The sequence below is a fragment of the Poeciliopsis prolifica genome, unplaced genomic scaffold, assembly GCF_027474105.1.
Source record: "Poeciliopsis prolifica strain line A6 unplaced genomic scaffold, Auburn_PproV2 SCAFFOLD049, whole genome shotgun sequence".
Taxonomy (NCBI): Eukaryota; Metazoa; Chordata; class Actinopteri; order Cyprinodontiformes; family Poeciliidae; genus Poeciliopsis; species Poeciliopsis prolifica.
The window spans coordinates 29,622-48,407 of NW_026562424.1; the positions used below are offsets into that span (position 1 = coordinate 29,622).

Here is an 18,786-nt window from a genome sequence, read left to right on the forward strand (position 1 = left end):
CTTGTAGGGAGTATAGAAACCAAGCTTGATCTAATGAGGTTCACCTCTTGTTATGTTCAGAGAACCTTAGATACTCTCTTTTATTATAAGATCATCATACAGATAAGTTTATAACAAATGCACTGCTTGCAAATTAAATACATTTGATTTGGTTAACAAATGCCCTATTTGTAAAGTAGTCACAATTTCTTTTATTGTACAAAAATGACCACACTGAAATGAAGAAGTCTATGCTGTCCTACTAAAATCATAGCTGAAAAATAGTGAAAACCCAATTAAATCAAATTGAAAGATAGGGGAGGAATAATAACGAGGAAAACACAAATATTAGTAAATATGCCTAAGTGCTCCCCAAAAACCAACCTCAAACAAAAATCCCTAGTAAATACAACAAAACAATAAATTCCCCTTCCACTAGTCTCTCCAAGCTAAATAACCCAGAGAGAGCAGGTCCCTTTAAAATGAGCCAGAGGACTAAAAAACTTTTCCACCCGTTTTCTTTTCCCAGTGGTTTGTTATCTGATGCTTGACTTATTGCTCACTAGTGACATCTGCTGTTGCACTGAAATAACAGCATCAAATGTCAGCTAATGTTTCTGTTGTCATAGAAACCATCTTGATAGTATCAACAGTCGCTTCGTAAGATCTCACTGCTAAGAGATGCTAAACCTTCAGTCAGTTGTGATGACAGGCTTTGTCCTGCAGGGGGAGACAAATCAGAAAGCTGAGCTGAATCACACCAAGGGATGCTGGGAGGAGAGGAAGAGGAGGAAGAAGAGGAAGAGGAGGCGATGATGTAAGCAGAAGCTGCAGAGATGCTAGCAGCCGAGTGACAGAGGAACCCAAAGTGACGGAGCCCACCAGCATCTCCAGGCTGGCAGAGAGGCAGCAGCACACACACCCTGACACACACACACACACCAATACACACACACTGTAAGCTGCAGTGGAGCTAGCTTCTGATAGCCTTATAGCATGCTGCACAGGAGGCTGATCAGCACAAACAACGATGAGGCGAACGAAGCTTCCTGCTGCATGGTAAGTTCTGCATCTTTCTGCTGCTGACGCTGATCCTGTTCCCACAGAAACAGTCAACCTGTCACTGCCCTTCATCACACAGAAGAATCAGGATCATTTGTCTTCACAGTACAAATCAAATACTTGGGAGTTCAGAACAGAGACTCTACAGGGATGCAGCTGAGCTAGCAGAACCACAGACTGCTGCTCAAACACTACAGATGGATGTGACTCTTGAAATATTTATTGAAACTGCACAATATTACAGTGAATACTACAGTCACAGCTCAACAACCCAGCTGGGACTTCAGCAATAAATACTGCAGAGAAACACGACAGCGGAGAAATGCAAACATCTCAGATCGACAAACAAACACTTTATGAAGAATAATTATTAAATCCCCAACCAATTTCATGTCCTCACAAAGAAATGAACAGCCTGTAATTTTATGGAAGTTCTGTTGAATGAAAATAAACAAAAATGTGAAATACAAGTTATAAATGAATTGATTAAAGTTTCCTGCAGATCCTGGAACAAAAACAGTTGAATCTGTTGCAGAAGATCAGATCTTTCTTGAAGTTGATCACCAGCTTTACAAACATTTCCAGATGGATTTTGTTTTGTTTCTTTATACAGAAAAGCTACAAAATCATGAAAGTTTTGAAGTTGTTTTTTGTTAACTTTTCTCACATTAAGGTTAACTTCTCCTTTCTTCCTTTAGGATTCTGGTTACCAGAATGTTGTGGCACATAATCTCATGCATTTCTCTGCCTGTGCTGAAGTCTTCCTGAACTGTTACCAGACAAACAGCTCATAATGTTTCTATGTTGGTGTTTGACAGCAGACATGCTGTCATTTGCTTCATTTAGTACTTGTCTACCTCCATCCCTGTCAACCCAACTTGATGCTCCTCAGCTCAGCTGACCTCATCCTGTCTGCAAGTGTTTCTAGCAAACTTCAGCCAGTCTGTTGATGGACCAGTGATTTCAGCTCTTCAGATCATTGACAAGCTCCTTCCATGTGATGCTGCTCAGAATGAAATGTCTCAGTGGTGCAGAGGCTCAAATGCAACAGGAAGATTTAGTAACATTTGTCTTACAGATGTATAAGGCCCTAAAAGGAATATATTAGCTGACTCTCACAGACGCTTGCAATCAAATAATAAAACGTTTTTAAAAAAAGCAAGGTGAGTTGTTGTGAAGGTCAAGCTAGCATTAGTCTGTCTTTCTTTCTTGAAATATGCTGACCATAAAGAACTTAATTACGTTGAAAAATCTTACAGAAATCATCTGCAAAACCTGCTGAGCTACAAGACGAATCCTTCACAGCCTACAGAGCGACACAGTGACAACTTCCTGTGTCCACAGGTGCAGATGTAGGAAGGATCAGGCTGACATTTAGCTGGAGGAGGGCGAGGATCCAGCGGCTGTTGGTTATGTCAAAACGAGGAATAGCAGGGCGAGGAAAGGGAGAGCGACCGGACGCCATGGCAACCCTTCAAGCGGCCAATGAGGAACTGAGAGCAAAACTGACAGAGATTCAGATCGAACTCCAACAGGAGAAAAATAAGGTAAGTACTGGAGATCCAAATGTCCCCCGGTGACTGCCGTAGTTTCTTTAGTAGGAGACCTGCATGTATTCTCAAACCAGAACTACTACAGTTCTGAGCTCCTATCAGAGAAACTACTGCTATAGTTACTGTAGTACATTCTGAAACCCAATTTACTTTCCCAATTTCAGTGACTCTAGAAACTCTAGTGGTATTAATAGAATTACAGCAGCAATTCTAGTCATGCTACAAAACTTTCTACAGTCCCTAAAGTACTTTCTGTAGTAACACCATAGTTTGTATTTGTCACTTTTTTGGGGGTAGCACAGTCTTTAGTAGTAGTCCTCCATGTACTGCGGTACCATCAGTAGTACTATGTCTGTGTGGGGAACCGTTGGTTCTGGCTCCACCAGGTGAGCCGCCTGGAGAGAGAGAAGAGTCAGGAGTTGAAGGCGGAGCATAACCGTGCAACGGTCACCCTAACGGAGCTGAAGACCAAACTCCATGAAGAGAAGCAGAAGGAGCTGGCGCTCACCAGGGAGACGCTGCTACGGCAACATGAGATGGAGCTGATGAGGGTCATTAAGATTAAAGATGGAGAAATCCAACGTCTGAATGGACTCGTACAAAACCTGCGAGACGGATCAACGGACAAGGTGATGAACAATGATTGTCAATATTTCACAACTTTCATCCATCCACCCTTCCTTCCTTCCTTAAAGGTCAGGGTGAAAGGTCACCCTCTCTAGCAGCTTCAGGGTCAGAACTGGTTTGATATTTTTACCAAACTGCCTCCACTGGTTACTTTGAAAATAAAATATAGTTTTCAAGTTTGGCTGCTTTGAAACCAAATTGAGTTTAAGTCTAAACTTGAGCTGGACTGGAAAGAAGCAAACTGAGATCTCTTTTCTGTTTCTCACATTGTCACTAAATGATTTTTCCTCAGAAGGTTCTCCTGTCCTAACCCTGACCCTCTGTGCAGGTCAGAAGCGCCTTGATGGGGGAGATGGAGGAGGGAAGGAGGAGCTGGGAGATGGAGCGCTGTCGCCTCCAGCAGGAGGTGCAGGAACTGCGGGGAGCAAAAAAACATGCAGAGGAGACCTTGGCACTGGCTCAGCAGGCCTGCCAGGCCAGAGCAGCCGAGCTCCGATCGGCACATCACCAGCACCAGGAGGAGCTCCACAGAACCAAGAGAGACTGTGAGAGGGAGATCCGGCGACTGGTAGGGGGCGCTGTGGCACAAACACAGTTTGCACACTGACAGCTGAGTTACCAGGACAAACTGAACCTGTTACTTCATTTATCTGCTGAGATTTCCACAGGTTTCCAAACACATGAAGACATCCAAATCATCCAACAGCTAATAGTTTGTGCAACTTTGACTGAAAGGAAAACATTGATCTATTTTCTGATCCACTGAATGTTGATTAGCAGAACGTAGTTGAGAGTCCAGAGCTGGAGGAAACACTGAGAACAGACTGGGATGATTGAGCCATGTTTCACTCTGTCACTGACTGGTACTGGTACTGGTACTGGTACTGAGCAGAAACAAAGAGCAGCTGTCCTGCTCCACCAGCATCACGTTAGCTGCTGATCAGCATGTGACCTCTGACCTCTGCAGATTTCATCTGGGAGAGAAGATGGTTGTCAGTAAGTGTAGGTGAAACAGCTGAATCATGTTCAGTTAGGTCCCAGGTTCTGGTCCGGCCCGCTATCTGTCTGGAGTAGACGGCACACTCAGGTCAACGTTTTGGAATATTTATCCAAAAAAGTCAATTACTGCCTTTGTTTTTGTTTCTGTAAAAAAGCCTAGAGGTCAAAATAAAAACCTGTTTTCCAGCTGGACCCAGTTCACCTAACTGGAAACCAGCTGAAGTCCAGTTCCGTCTCATTTCAGCCCAGCATGCACTCTTTCTTCCAAAGAAGCAGTCATGATCCCGCCCATCACCTGTCTGTCTGTCTGCCCTGATGTTCCTCTCTTCTACCTGTGTGATGATGCCTGACTAACCCTCCGCCTGTCTCCCTGTCTGTCTCTCACCATGTGCAGATGGATGAGATAAAGCTGAAGGACAGAGCAGTCAGTGTTTTGGATAAAGCTCTGGGGCTGCAGGCTGGCCACGCCCACCGCCTCCAGTTGCAGACTCAGGCTGCTGAACAACAAATTGCTGCTCTGAGAGACGCACAGAGGGCGGGGCTAAACCATCCTGCTAACTCCACCCCTAACAATGCTCCTTTCTTTGTAAGCCCCGCCTCTTCCTGCTTATTTAAAAATGCATGAAAAAAGTCTGGAATTGTATCTTTGCTGCCCCCTGGTGGCAACATTAGAAACATTTTCAGCTCCTGCTGTTTCCCTGTCATATATTTGTGAAAGGGCTGGGAGTCATTTTCTATGTTAAATTAAACAAGCATTGTGAGAACCAAAACCATTGAGGGCCTTTGCAACATTATTGCCATTTCCAGGAAGAACGTCTCAATCCACTTCATTCAAATTATTTCCTGGACATTTCCAGCCAGATTCCTTTTTCAAACATTTTAATGTCACTTTCTGCCAATGAAGTCGGTGGCAGATACAGAGTGTTTCAGTTATAATGGCAGACGTCCCACGGACATTTCCCCAGAATTAAATAATCAGTTTTGTCTTCACTAACTCTATTGATAACCTCTGACCCCAGGACAGTGTTCTGCTGTTTGTCCATCCATCATATATTGAGCAGGTCTCATCTTGGCTTCTTTTTCTCCATTTTCTTGATCATTTTTAGAAACCTCTCTGGTTGCAGTGAAAAATGAAGCTTAGGAGATTCAATTCTTTGCTCTATTAATGGCTTCCTTCGATGTCCAATTAGGTATACAGGCTTTTTCTTACTAACGCCCAAGATGAAGAAGTCTGAAGAAGGCTAGAAATGATAAAAAATCTCTTGATGAGAGGTTAGTTTGCAGAAAACAGCCATTCCTGTGGATCCAGTGTTTGAACTTATGGATAATAATATTATCAAAATTCTTTTTCTAATTTCACTTGCTGAGTGCAACTGGACCCTAATTATTTAAATTATCTGCAGATCCGTTGTATTCAAGTAACATTTGAGGAGGTTTATCAGATTGACTGTGCTCTGGGTCTTTCCCAGTTCAGGTCACACCAGTTCACCAGGAACTGGGCAGCTTTGATTGTTAGTTAGTTGGAGTATCTGAAATCTGTTTGCAGGTCAGATAAGGTATCAGCCTGTTCAGGTAACATGTTCATCTTTTTTTCTCCAAAGAGTTTTTAGCTATTGGCTTGCATTTTTTGACAGTAAACTGAGAGGAAAGAGGGCAAGAAGAGGGGGGTAGACATCCGGGAGTCGAACCCGCAACGTCGAGGACCGAGGCCTCCAAACGTGGGGCGCGCTAACCCCCTGCGCCACCGCAGCTGTTTCACCTTAATGGTGTCTATTCTCATCAGTTATGGTTGTTGTCCATATGTATGATTAACACTTTGCTGATAGACCCTATCAAAGACAGGATAAAATAATTGGTGTGTAGGTCAACCAACACACACAAAACACGAGTGTGTTTGTGTAAATAAAGTTGTGCGCCTGACTTTATTAGGCGCCGGTCTAATAGAGTTAGATAACCAAGCAATGATAATAAAAATCTTCACCTCCTCTGAAGTGAAACCAGTCAACTGCGCTCTTTGTGTCACTCCCTCGAAAAGAATCTCATCTTCAAAAATCAAGCTGTCATGATTTGTGGTGAGGGAGATGCAGAGGACCAGGTTGAAGTGATGAATATGACCGTATTTGAATAAAGAAGTAAGCAATAGAAAATTCAAGGCAGCACAGATGAGCAGAAAGCTAATGTCTCACAACTGGTAGCAACTGGTTCAAATGAACTGATGACAGACAGCATAGACCACTAGAGAAAAACCTGACAAAGAACAAGAAAAACAGGTGGGTTTAAATAGACAGGAAGAAAATCAGGGGAAACAAGGACCAGGTGAAACTAGTTAAGGGTTAGACGGACAACAAAGAGACTCCACAGAACACAGAAACCTAAATAAACTCAGAAAAAAACAAATACTTACAGGAATTAGAAACAAAACCAACCTTCTAAGACCAGTGTCAACAGACATAAATCTGCCAGAGTCATCAGCATGGGATCTGCTCTGCTCAATGAAATAAATCTAAGTGCTGATTTACCTGCCATCAGGCACAGCGTCTTCCATATATGGGCGTACTTCCGGGACATGATGCCCTGGCAACATACTGTTAGAGATCAGGTACCACTTCATCAAAAAGTATTTTACCACAGAACATAAGATCTGTGCTGCTATGAGCCGACCCATCCAAACACTCATCTTCTGTTAGCTTTCCATCCACTGACTGTTTGCTCTTATCCTCATCTGTAAAGTTAAAGATCGTACGATCAGCTGATGGGCTAATGAAAGCCATCCTGATCAATAATCTTTCTTTAAATGATGAATCCGAACAGCTCTGTTTACTGTGTTGTTTGTTTTCTTGAACAAACCTCTGACCCTCTGATCTTGTGTGCAGTCTCAAGATGATCGAGACACTCGCAGGTTTCAGCTGAAGATCGCTGAGCTCAGCGCAGTTGTTAGGAAACTGGAAGATCGAAACTCTCTGCTGTCTGAAGAGCGAAATGAACTGGTAAAGATGCGCTACCCTCCAGAACACACCCATCTAAAGCGAAGCACTTTCCCCACACCAGCACAGTCAGGGCTCAAATTCAAGTTAAAATGTCTTTTTAATCTTTGAATTTATTTCAAAATCATTTTGTCCTGTTCAGCTGAAACGTCTGAGAGAAACAGAGAGTCAGTTTCTTCCCCTTCTGGATAAAAACAAACGTTTGAGCAGGAAGAACGAAGAGCTGGCTCTCGCCCTGCGTCGCCTTGATAACAAACTTCGCTTTGTGACGCAAGAGAACTTGGAAATGACAACTATGGTAACTATGGTGACCACACACAACACTCATTTTTCCATTTGAACCAATTAATAGCAAAAAATGCATCAAGATATCAGCTGACAGAAAAACACCTGAGTTGAGTTACTGCTTCTCACCAGCAGGTGTCAGTGTTAGGGTTGAACCCAGTAAACCCAAACAGGCAGAAACATTCTCATGACTGAGCCGTGATCCGGTTCTGCTGGTTCTGAACAGCCAACAGAACCGTCGGTACCAGCCTGATCTCCTTGTTTTCTACAGAGGAGACCCAGCTCCCTCAACGATCTGGACCGGAGTCACTCCTCAAGTTATCATGGCTACCACCAGGATGAGCGCGAGATGGAGTTTCTACGGCTACAAGTGGTGGAGCAGCAACACGTCATCGATGACCTCTCCAAGGTACAACAGAAACTACAGCAATACTACAACTTTGACGGCCATTTTAAATCTCCTCTCTGTGATTTCAGGCTCTGGAGACGGCAGGTTATGTGAAGAATGTCATTGTGAGTATTGAGCAGCTGCTGCCTGTCAGGTACTTTCTGTGTAACCCATTAACATTGGGAGATGATGCGTACTCGTCTGTGATGTTCAGTCAGCTGATGACCTTCAGGTCAGCGAGGATGAATAAAAACGTTTGGTTTGTTCTAGGAGCGGGACTTGTTACTGAGGTACCGACGTCAGGAACCGGTGAAGAGGAGGAGAACCTTCAGAGCCTGCAGGGTGAGAACCTTCTGGTACCTCCAGAACCACCCTGCAGCAAAGCCATTGTCATTATGCCAGCATGAGTACCAGAACCACAAAATCACATCTTGAGTAACTAATATTTGTACTTGTACTGGAGATAGCTGTGCTCCTTTAGATACCTGTACTATATACCGTGTGTACTTCCACTGAACCAGCCCTTCATCTGATAGAACTACTACAAATAGTTGAGTAGAAGAACTCTGAATAGTTGAGAGATCCCGTTTCAAAGTCTTCAGATTGATGGTCCTGAATGATGTTTGGGTTCTGGTCTTCGTTTCAGGCTGATGTCCAAAGAGGCGACAAACTGTCCTCAAGTAAAAGTCGTAGTACTCCGGTCTATTTATGCTTAAGCAGAAGTAAAGAGTCGTCTTCTTAAACTGGTTCAAGAGTGAAAAAGTATTTGCTAAAATACTAAAGTACAGAGGAACTGGCTAGAATATCTAATATTGAAAAGTTATGGAATTAGTGAAAAATATAAAGTCATCTGCAAATTCAACTATTTTAAAGATTAAAATCAAAATGTAAGTAGTTAGTACCCAGAACTTCCACATCAGACTCTTTCAACTCCTCTGCTGTTTCTGAGGACTTGTTGACCTGCATGATGACTGCGTCATGTGTTTATCTGCAGGTCATAGAGACATTTTATGGTTATGATGAAGAGGCATCGATGGATTCTGACGGGTCGTCTTTGTCCTTCCACACTGACAGAACTCCAGATACGGAACCTGACGAGGTAACAGTTCAGAACTTAAACCCTAACCTGCCTTAACACCCTCGGCCTCAGCAGCTTCAGGTCCCGAGAGCAAGAACAAGAAGCTGATTTAAATGTTGGAACTGCTCCGACTGCTTTTTCTGACTGACTGCTGCTGCTTTCAGACTTGTGTTCGTGAGGAGGCAGAGCTTCGCTACCGGCAGCTTACGCAGGAGTACCAGGCACTGCAACGGGCGTACGCGCTTCTGGCCGAGACATGCGGAGGAAACTACGACGCTGAGAAGGAGATCAAGGTAGATGGCCTCTGAGCAAGGCAGCAGCAGAGTGGTGAATTCTCGCTGAGCAAGCAAAGGATGATGGTTCTGTTTCATGTCTTTCAGACCAGAGAACAGCTGCTGAATGAAATCAGTCGATATCAGAGCAAAGTGACAGATCTGGAATCAGCACTGAAGCATCAAGGATTGGTAAAAATAAAAATAAAAAATAGCAAATTGCAGAAACTCAGATGAAGATGAGATCATTCTGAAAGGCTGAGCCTGACCAACGGGTGGAGGAGGGGCAGGCTTCAGTTTATTTATTTTTTTAAAGGTTTTATTGGTTGCATTGGCCTTTATTTCAGTATGAAAGAGGGGAAAGACATGCGGCAAAGGTCATCAGGCCGGGACTTGACCTTGTGACGTCCGTGTTGAGGCCTAAGGCCGTGCTTTACCCCTGCACCCCCACAGCACCCCCAGTTTATTTCTGGATTTTTATTGGCTATCAGAGATCACCGGCCCATCCCAACCCTTCCTCCTTCCTGTCCTTCAGATGCCTGTTCATGTTAAGTGCGTCCCAATTCTTCCACTTCCGGCCTTAGCCACGCCCGTTTTGGGTCCAATTTCCACCCTTTCTGCCTAATCCTGCGTGCAGGAAGATCCAAGTACATTTCCCACAATTCATTGCTGCATGTGAAGCTTGGCATTAAACAGTGGATTTATGGCAATGTTTTTGGGGTGTGCAATATTCAACATGTCATAAGAAAACAGATTTAAACAGCCAAATATTTCCTGTAATAACTCTGGAAAGCAAAAACATCTCCAGTGTAAATTTAAAGTAAATTATTGTGTTGCATTTGTACGTTTTAGAAGTAAATGCCTAAACAGGGACCAATCCGCAATTTTGGACCTCGAAGTTGTGGTGCAGAGGCAAACTGTCCCAATTCTCACATTTCTGCACGTTAGCAACCTGAACACTTGAACCCTTGTTGATTTTCAGTGCACACTTCATGGAGGGACAAGGCCCTTTATGTTAACGTTTTGTTTTCATGACTTCTCAGATCGGACCAATCAGGGCCAGGCATTCCTCATCTCGTTTTGGTCTGTGATTAAGAGAACTGCTCCCTCCAAGGGGGTTGATCCTATCCCAGCAGCAATTTGCCCTGCATAGGTCAAAGGTCGATGCCCAAACTCAAAGATTCCCCGTCTTTCAAAAATAGAAAGAAGTGGTTCTTTTCCTAATAGGTGTCAGAGTTCAGCATTCATTTTAAAGGAGGCCTATTGTGCAAAATTCACATTTTGCACATTTTTCTGGTTCTGGACCCCATTTGGGTCTCAACTGCTATCAAAACTGCCCAAGCAAAAGGAACAGACAAAAATCTCATCTCCAAATGATTTACCCAAAATATGTACTGAACATATTCTGTGTAGCTTGGTGTGCAAACTGGTGGGACATGGTGAAGGGTGTCTGAGTTGTGCCATGTCTCTGCTCTCAGGACATGAAGTGGGTGGAGGAGAAGCAGGCGCTGTATCAGAGGAACCAGGAGCTGGTGGAGAAGGTGAAGCACTTTATTTAAACTCCTGAAGCTTTGAGGATGTTTTGAACCACCAACAACTTCTTGGTTTCTTCAGGGTTGACTAACCTCAACAGCGGAGATCTTGGAGTTATTGTTAAGGTGGTTCTGGACTGGGAATCAGCCTTTTGACCAATTCCTGTCAGATCGTTGGCACCAGAGGTTCAGTGTGGGTCAGAGGTCAAGAAGATATCAGAATCTGATGTCAATAAATGTGTTTCATTCACAACTTTAAAACAGTAACTGTACAATGGGTTGATTCAGATGTGTGCGCAAACTGAAGCCCAAACTCTTGTTGGTCCTGATTGTTGCCACCTCTCAGGTGGTGCAAATGGAAGGTGAGGCGCTGCGACTGAACAACGACATTCAGGACATCAGAGACCAAAATGAGTTGCTGGAGTTCAGGATCTTGGAGTTGGAGGTACCGCTGGGTTTGGGGTCATGGAGCGATGCTTGTGTTGTAATTACTGATTATCAATAACTTTCATTGTCACTGTCTCTGTTCCCATGGGGAAAGGAGAGGGAGCGCCGTTCACCCGGCATTAACTTCAAACAACTGCACTTCCCAGAAGGTCTCAGTCCTCTTCAGATCTACTGTGAGGCCGAAGGGGTCTCTGTGAGTAGCATTCGGTCTCACCTGCAAGCTAACGTGCACTCACCAAACACCCAGATAGATTACTCCTGAACATTTCTGTTCATGCAGAAAACAACACAACATCCATGTGAAAACATTTTGTGGCTCATTATGAACTTGTGACAATGACATGAACTCACCGATGGAATGACTCTTGTCCCAGCAGGACATTGTCATCAGCGAGGTGCTGAAGAAGTTGGACATCCTGGGGGATAACGCCGTAAGTGTATGTTGACTTTATCTTGTACATGTATGTGCAAAGTATAACCATCAGATCTGTGTGTGCTGTGGAACCACCCATGTTTAACTCTTTATAACTTTGTCTAATGCATAAAGTAAAACTACATGTTTGTTACCTTATGTTACATCACTGATGACAAAATGAAAAGAAATAATCCCACTGATCTCAGAACCGGTCCCGGGGACTCCGGTCTGCCTCACTGGTTACTGGTTTGTTGGAGGCGTCCAGTTGGTGGCTGTGATCACCAGACAAAGGAAGCTGGTTTTGTCTCCTTTGGTTCTGAAGACCTGAAAGTTTCAGTTTTATTGTTCATATTACACCAACACACCTGAGCTTTCAGGATTTCAGTCACAGACGTTTTTTGAACATCCTTGGATCTCGTAAAGGACCACATTTAAAAACAGAGCATATGCCAAAAACCATTGCCATGCTTTATTGTAAGTATTCCAACAGTAAGTCCACTGCATAAATCCAGGACAAGAACAAGCTTATCATTATCTTCTGAAATCTGAAACTGCATGCAGTTGCCCTCAAACGTCATCCGGTCAACTCAGTTATGTTCACATTGGAGCTTTTTACATCACATCCTCCAATCTTTCCAGAGACATTGAAATTTCAAGTTCCTCACACTTTAAGGTCCAACATGTCCGTTTTCTCACAAAGAAAATGTGTTCAATGAAATCGTCAGCAACTTAAAATTGGTTTGGCTTGGACCTTCACCCACCTGAACCAGTGAACCAATCAGCAGCTGGCCATGGGAAGGACTGAGGAGAACCAGTGAAACCGTCCTTAGAACTCGGCGTAAGGCAGCTATAGGCCCTAAACCCAACCTGAACAGACCCGACTTTAGCTGAAAAGCCTTTCCTGTTTCTGTTGATACTCAGATGAAAATATGTTCTGATGATCTTACCTGCTGGTCTTTTCTTGTAGAATTTGTCCAATGACGAGCAGGTGACCGTGATCCATGCAAGGACGGTGCTCACTCTGGCAGAAAAGGTGAGAAACATTTGGTCCACAAGCTGCAACTTCAACTAATTTTAACACTTCAAGCAAGAGAAATGCTTGGTTTCAATATATTTACTTGGATATCAAATGAAAAATGAAGTGACTTTGTTAAAGGTTGTAGAGCTTTTCTTGTCCTCTAGAGGCGACCCAGTGCCTGCACAGTTCAGAACCACCTGACTGCCTCTGTCTGCTCTTCCAGTGGTTGGAGTCCATCGAAGTGACCAAGTCGACTCTACAGCAGAAAATGTTGGACATCGAGAACGAGAAGGTAAAGACGACCTTTCTGCTGTCATACCAGCTCTATAATCTGACAAAATCTGATAAGTTCATAAGTCATGTCTCCATGATGACAGTCAACCTGCTGCTGATGTTCTGGCGACAGAACCCTTTTCTATTGCTCTCTTTATGATGGTTGAAGCATTAAAGCATTGCATCTGATTTTATCCAACGAATCATCACAACATGAAGCTTCAGTTCAGTTTGAACTCATGGTTTGAAGCAATATCTCAGCAGAGCCTGATAAAAGGTTAAAGGTCAGCGAGAGTGAGGATTGCAACTCCCAGATGCAAACAATCTTCATCAGAAAGTCAAACTGTCTGACCAGCATTTCTCTCTGTTTTTAATAAAAACGTTCAAAAATGATCAATGAAATCTCATGACATCAGCGGAAGAAGGAACTTTTATTTGAATTAATCAAAACCCAGATTGTCAGATAGATTCATAATAATTTTAACCAGGAAGATCGAAAGGTTTTACTCACTGACATGAACTTTAAGACCATCAATAAGTGAATGACTGCAGTCACATCTGCTACAAACCGATTCACAGTGTTTGAAGATATTTCTATCATTAGAATGATTTCTGTCGGCTCAAGTTCATCATATTTTCACTGATTCATCTCCAGGATCTCTTCAGAAAACAGAAAGGTTACCTGGATGAAGAGCTGGACTTCAGGAAGCAGTCCATGGATCAGGCCCATAAGGTCAGTCCAACCACATCAGTTACTGGATTTAGAAACAATATAGAAATAAGAACAAACATCCAACATCTTTAATCTTTGAGTTATTGTGGTATTTAATAAGCTGCTTTGCCTCAAAGTGCTTTACATGATTAGAACGAAAATAAAAGAAGCAGAAAAAATATGATATTGAATAGGAAAAGTAGGAAATCGATGATCAGATGATAAATAGTTTCTGGGGTTCCAGTTATTACTGGTCAAAAGAATCTCGAAACTAATTAGTATTTAGTCTGGATTTAAAGGAACTCAGCGATTTGGCTGAATAGAAGCTAAAAGCTGCTTCTCCATGTTTGGTTCTGGTTCTGGTGCAGAGCAGAACCAGAACCAGCAGATTGTTCCAGCAGCAGCAGATCTTTAATCCATTTAGTGATTTATAAACTGGCAGCAGCTTAAAGTGAAGGAATGTGGAACCGGGCGGTGTAGAACCGGGCTCTGTGGAACCGGGCGCTGTAGAACCGGGCTCTGTGGAACCGGGCGGTGTAGAACCGGGCTCTGTGGAACCGGGCGCTGTAGAACCGGGCTCTGTGGAACCGGGCTCTGTAGAACCGGGCTCTGTGGAACCGGGCGGTGTCTCTATCTTCCTGGTTCTAGTCAGAACTCCAGCAGCAGGTTCTGGACCGTTGGTTTGTCATCAGACCTGCTGCAGGAATCAAAGCCTGGATGAGTTTTTCTGGTCAGAGACTTTACTCCCTCTGGTTCTGCAAATGTTCTGGAGCTGGAAGAAGGCCAACTTTGGAACCGGCTTTGACCTGAAGGGTCAGGTCAAAGGTCATTACTACATGATGATAAAGAAGCATTATCCTCCAAACTGATAACAAGATGGAGATTCAATGACATTCTACTGTGTTTGACTCAGAGAATCTTGGAGCTGGAGGCCATGTTGTTCGAGGCTCTGCAGCAGGAGGAGGCTTCCAGGACTCCAGGACTAATGAAGGGAGAGAGTCGACTGTCTGACATGTTGACAGAAGGAGAGAAAGAGGAGCTGAGGAGAGCCATGGATCAGTGGAAACGATGTGTGATGTGTGAGCTAAGAGAAAGAGATGCCCAGATCCTTCGAGAAAGGATGGAACTGCTTCAGCTCACGCAGCAGGTGAGCAGCTTCAAATATTATAGATACATTAGTTTTACTCACAGTCTGGTTCATAATCTACAGAGGATTCCACTTTTGCCCAATTACTAGTCATTTCCAAAGAAACAGAGGCATGTCAAGTAGTGAAAAGCTCCAGATGACATCAGATCTTCCCCTCCGAGGGCGCGCTGTGGTGATAGCACGACTTATGTTTGGAGGCCTTGAGTCCTTGATGTGGCCGTTGTGGGTTCGATTCCCGGACCCGACGATATTTGCCACATGTTTTTTCCCCTCTCCTGTCAGCAAACTTTTATATAAGGGTCACTAAAGCCCAGAAAAATCCCAGGGAGGGAAAAAAAGTCTTCCCCTCAGTATGGACCAAACGGCGAAGGAGAAATCTCCTCCATGGTGTAACGTGATTATAATTATTATTACCAATAATTCACTTGGGCTATAAAAAGCAAAATAAAAAACTTACCTCAACACAGAAAACCCTGAGAACAGCTCCACTCTGAAAAGCTCCATCAGTCCTGATGTGCAGCTGCTTCTCCTGGAGTGAAGATGATGCAGAGATGCTGGTTCACATCCAGCTTCCTGGTCTGCTTGCCAGCTCTTTCTGCCTCTGTGTTAAAGAATCATGGATCGGCTCCTGGGAGCCATAAACTTAACCAAACCATTTATCCTTTAATTAACAGAGTAAGAATGAGGATTTACACACACGTCCAAACTTGGCATCAGGGATTTCTGTGAGATTTACCAACATGAATGCAGTGAGATTAATACCAAAAGATTGAAAGTAGAGCAGAATGACAATGGAACCTTGTAATGATGATACGTTTGTGCTGGACAGAGGAACAAGGAGCTGGAGGAATGTATAGAAGCACAGAAACGACAGATCAAAGAGCTGGAGGAGAAGGTAAGAAGAACCAGAAAACCTTCAATCTATTCCTACTGCCAGCTCCACTGATTCTTTTCTTTTTTCCAGTTTCTGTTTCTATTTCTGTTCTTCTCTTTGGCCTTCATCCTCTGGTCCTGAATGCAGCAGGTGAGTCACACACAAGTGTAGTTCAGGTTGAGGAGTCCTCGCCGCTGCGTGGCGAGACTGTAGACCGGGTATCTAGAGTCCAACTCCCTGTCCTTGCTTCTCTGGGCCCAGGCCTCTCTCCCCAGGTCTCTCTCAAATAAAGGCAATCTGCTTTTATTTGGCAGATTGCTGTCAAATAAAGGCAACTAGAGCCAAAAAAAATCTTACTCCAAACTGCTGGAGTGATGTGGGCCAATGCGTCTTCATCCCTCCAGCTGATCAGCATCAGCCTGCTGTTGAAGCTCTGATAGGAATACTGTCCAACATCTGGAAACAAAGTCCAGGCTTCACTCTGAGGGCCTGAAGGGGGCGCTCTGATCAGCAGAGGAGCAGCGGGACGCAGCGCCGGATCCAACTGTAACCAGAGAGGATCCGGTCACGATTAGTTTGGCTGGTGATGATCCACTGTGAGACAATCTGACTCCTAAAACTGCAGCCATCCAGAGATCATCAGCATCAGCCGGTGTGTGAAAGAAAAAGTCAGAGCTGACTTTGTGCAACTTTTGAGACTTTTCTCCGCTGCTCAGGAAGAAGTCCAGGATGATGATCTGTTTCCATTCATTCTGCATAATGGACTTATTAAATGCTGTTTTTTATCAATATCTGCGGAGAATTTTGCTGATAAAGCCTCGCTTACGTCACTATGACATCACAGCGACGAGTCGACTTCAAATCGACGTTTATCAAAAAATCTTGAATAATCTGAAGTCATTCAACCCCTAGTTTTTATTCAGATGTCCACATATTAATAGAAAACGCTGTTTGATCAAAAGAGCTTTAATAAAAAAGTTCCTAACGAATCTTGTTGATCTGAGAGGAACAACCAGGACCCTGAACGCCTCATCAGCATCTCGACACAATTTAACTCATCTGTCAAAGGTCATCTTCTTCTGTTTCACTTGTTACATGAACTATTTATTATTTAGTCAATGCTAAATGAAATGAACTTATATAACGATTTTCCAGTCATTTTGACCCCACAAAGCGTTTTACACTAGAGTCACATTAACCGATTGGCACTCACAGACAAGCACACATTTATACACCGATACGCAGATCGGTGGGCAATTTGGGGTTAAATGCCCTGAGGTACAACGACATGTGGCAGGAGGAAGCTGGAATCGTACCTACAACCATCCGATCACAAGAAGACTACTCTTCCCACACAGGCATAGTTGCTGTGAAATAAAGGAAAGAAATTATTAACTCCACCTGCTACTAGCACCACCTACTGGTTTGTGGAGTTGGTTTTAGATGCTCAGATAAATTCTGTAGTCTGGGAAATCTTTGGGTCCAGATGTTCAGTGGGAACTTTAGAATCTGAGTCATTCTGTTCCCAGGGTTTCCTCAAGTGTTTGGTCTCTTGCTCCTTTTCACAGCAGTTTCTTGTTTCTCTTTCTCAGCCCACTAGAGACCACCAGGTGGACACTCAGCAGTGCCGGCTCAGTCTGGACCAGAACCGGGACACTGTAGGACCTTGCAGCTCTGAAGCCAGTGAAACAAAGCACATTCCACCCTTCTTGTTGTCAGTTGCTTTGTAACGACCACCTTCAGGTGGAAACAAAGCTGAGATCAGGCCAGTGATACCCGAACCCTAAAAACATCTGGCTTTCAGCTGAGTGACACCTGCACAACTGCTTCTAGAGTCACTGAGGCGGAATGCAACACCATCCGTCTCAGAACCGAACGCTGAACATAGAAATGTCTTCACCACACGAGGAGGTCTGCTGAACAGAACCAGGAAGCCCAACTGAAACCCGGTTCAGACACTAACCTGCTGCGTCCATAGGAGGCAGAGGTGAGTCGACTAACGTCCCGGCCGAGGCCATGAGACGACCTGCAGAGACGAGGGAGAGATTGCGATGACCTTCAGAGTTCAGGTCATCTGATGCCTGGAAGTTTTTTAGAAATGCATGTTAGAACGCAACATGCATGCGTCTCCCACATGGGGGCAGGTCTCATCGAGACCCGAAGCAAAAACTTCCTGCCAGAGGACGCCGAGTTTCTTCACCAGGTGCTGGAGGCGGATCCAACCTCCTCCGTGTTCATAAGGAGATCCGACTCCAAGTGGAAACTTTTAAAACCCAAATAGTGTTTACTTCATGGAAAAATGTTCCTGGTTTTATTCCTGTTCCTGATGATGGAAGATAACTTTACTGCTTTCAGCTAATTTAATAAAACAGATGAAGTTTTTATTCTGCTACTGGAGATAATCTCATTCATCTGAAATAAAAACATTGAATATTTTGTACTTTTAAGTCAATTTTTAATTTTTTTAAATTAAAGGCATCCTTCTGATCACCTTTCATTTTGAAGTGAGCTGGCAGTTTGTGGTCATCATCAAAGTGTAGAAAGAGCAGAACTCAGTGTGGATCCTGCTCATCTTCAGTTCCAACAGTCTGGACTTTTATGACCCCAGATTCTATTTTTCTAGCCCTGCTGTGAAACTGAATTCATCACTGAGATTAAAATGTTGCACATGAGAGCCCAGGTGTGTGTGTTGTGTTTTTGATGATGGGAAACACTGACAGTGTCCAACACACAGATTTAAGGTCAGAGCAGCGAAACCTGAAACCTCGGCAGACGGTCCGGACCGGCAGCGTTGACCCGGGTTGCTGGGTGACCTCAGAGACCAAACGAATGAAAAGCACAAAGCCAGAGAAAGCTGCAGAGCCGTTTCCCTATAAAGCAGCTCTTATCAGGTTCGTAATGAAGTTCTGCTGCAGCCGGGTTCTGTCAGAGGAGCTTCAGCTGACTGGGTCAGAACACACAAGAATATGTTTACAGGGCGCCTGGATCTCTGGAAACGTCTTCATTCTAAGAGCAAATGACCAAATTTGCTCTTTAAAGCCAGAGCTGCTGCAGCGCTGCTGCAGCGCTGCTGCTGCAGCGCTGCTGCTGCAGCGCAGCATCGATCCAGGTTTCCATCTGGACCGGACTCTGGGCCGGAGG

At 44.0% G+C, this 18,786-nt stretch overlaps 1 protein-coding gene across 11 annotated transcripts; it reads left to right on the forward strand.

The window, feature by feature from the left end:
• Positions 1 to 762: 762 nt before the first annotated feature.
• On the forward strand, positions 763 to 18,317 carry jakmip3 (Janus kinase and microtubule interacting protein 3). 11 transcript variants are annotated; one of them, XM_055057975.1, is made up of 24 exons: positions 763 to 1,038; positions 2,386 to 2,588; positions 2,981 to 3,223; positions 3,550 to 3,789; positions 4,615 to 4,806; positions 7,094 to 7,207; positions 7,347 to 7,502; positions 7,761 to 7,898; positions 7,967 to 8,002; positions 8,148 to 8,219; positions 8,872 to 8,976; positions 9,120 to 9,248; positions 9,336 to 9,419; positions 10,706 to 10,768; positions 11,106 to 11,204; positions 11,301 to 11,399; positions 11,581 to 11,643; positions 12,589 to 12,654; positions 12,863 to 12,931; positions 13,568 to 13,645; positions 14,538 to 14,771; positions 15,601 to 15,666; positions 15,736 to 15,795; positions 17,238 to 17,348. In XM_055057975.1, exons 2-23 carry the CDS (start codon positions 2,454 to 2,456, stop codon positions 15,784 to 15,786), a joined length of 2,532 nt encoding a protein of 843 aa, XP_054913950.1. In that variant the 5' UTR covers positions 763 to 1,038; positions 2,386 to 2,453; the 3' UTR covers positions 15,787 to 15,795; positions 17,238 to 17,348. The 11 variants fall into 11 exon arrangements, with proteins under 11 accessions (XP_054913950.1, XP_054913952.1, XP_054913951.1 ...); XM_055057977.1 differs by having other exon boundaries at positions 11,581 to 11,637; XM_055057976.1 differs by having other exon boundaries at positions 11,584 to 11,643.
• The last annotated feature ends 469 nt before the right edge of the window (positions 18,318 to 18,786 follow it).

Excerpts from the sequence above, each read along its gene's own strand:
- jakmip3 (XM_055057971.1), top strand. The coding sequence starts at position 2,454 with ATGTCAAAACGAGGAATAGCAGGGCGAGGAAAGGGAGAGCGACCGGAC. Across the intron at positions 7,208-7,346 it reads CTGAAGAGCGAAATGAACTG|CTGAAACGTCTGAGAGAAAC; the intron begins GTAAAGATGCGC and ends TGTCCTGTTCAG. Across the intron at positions 8,003-8,147 it reads GTTATGTGAAGAATGTCATT|GAGCGGGACTTGTTACTGAG; the intron begins GTGAGTATTGAG and ends GGTTTGTTCTAG.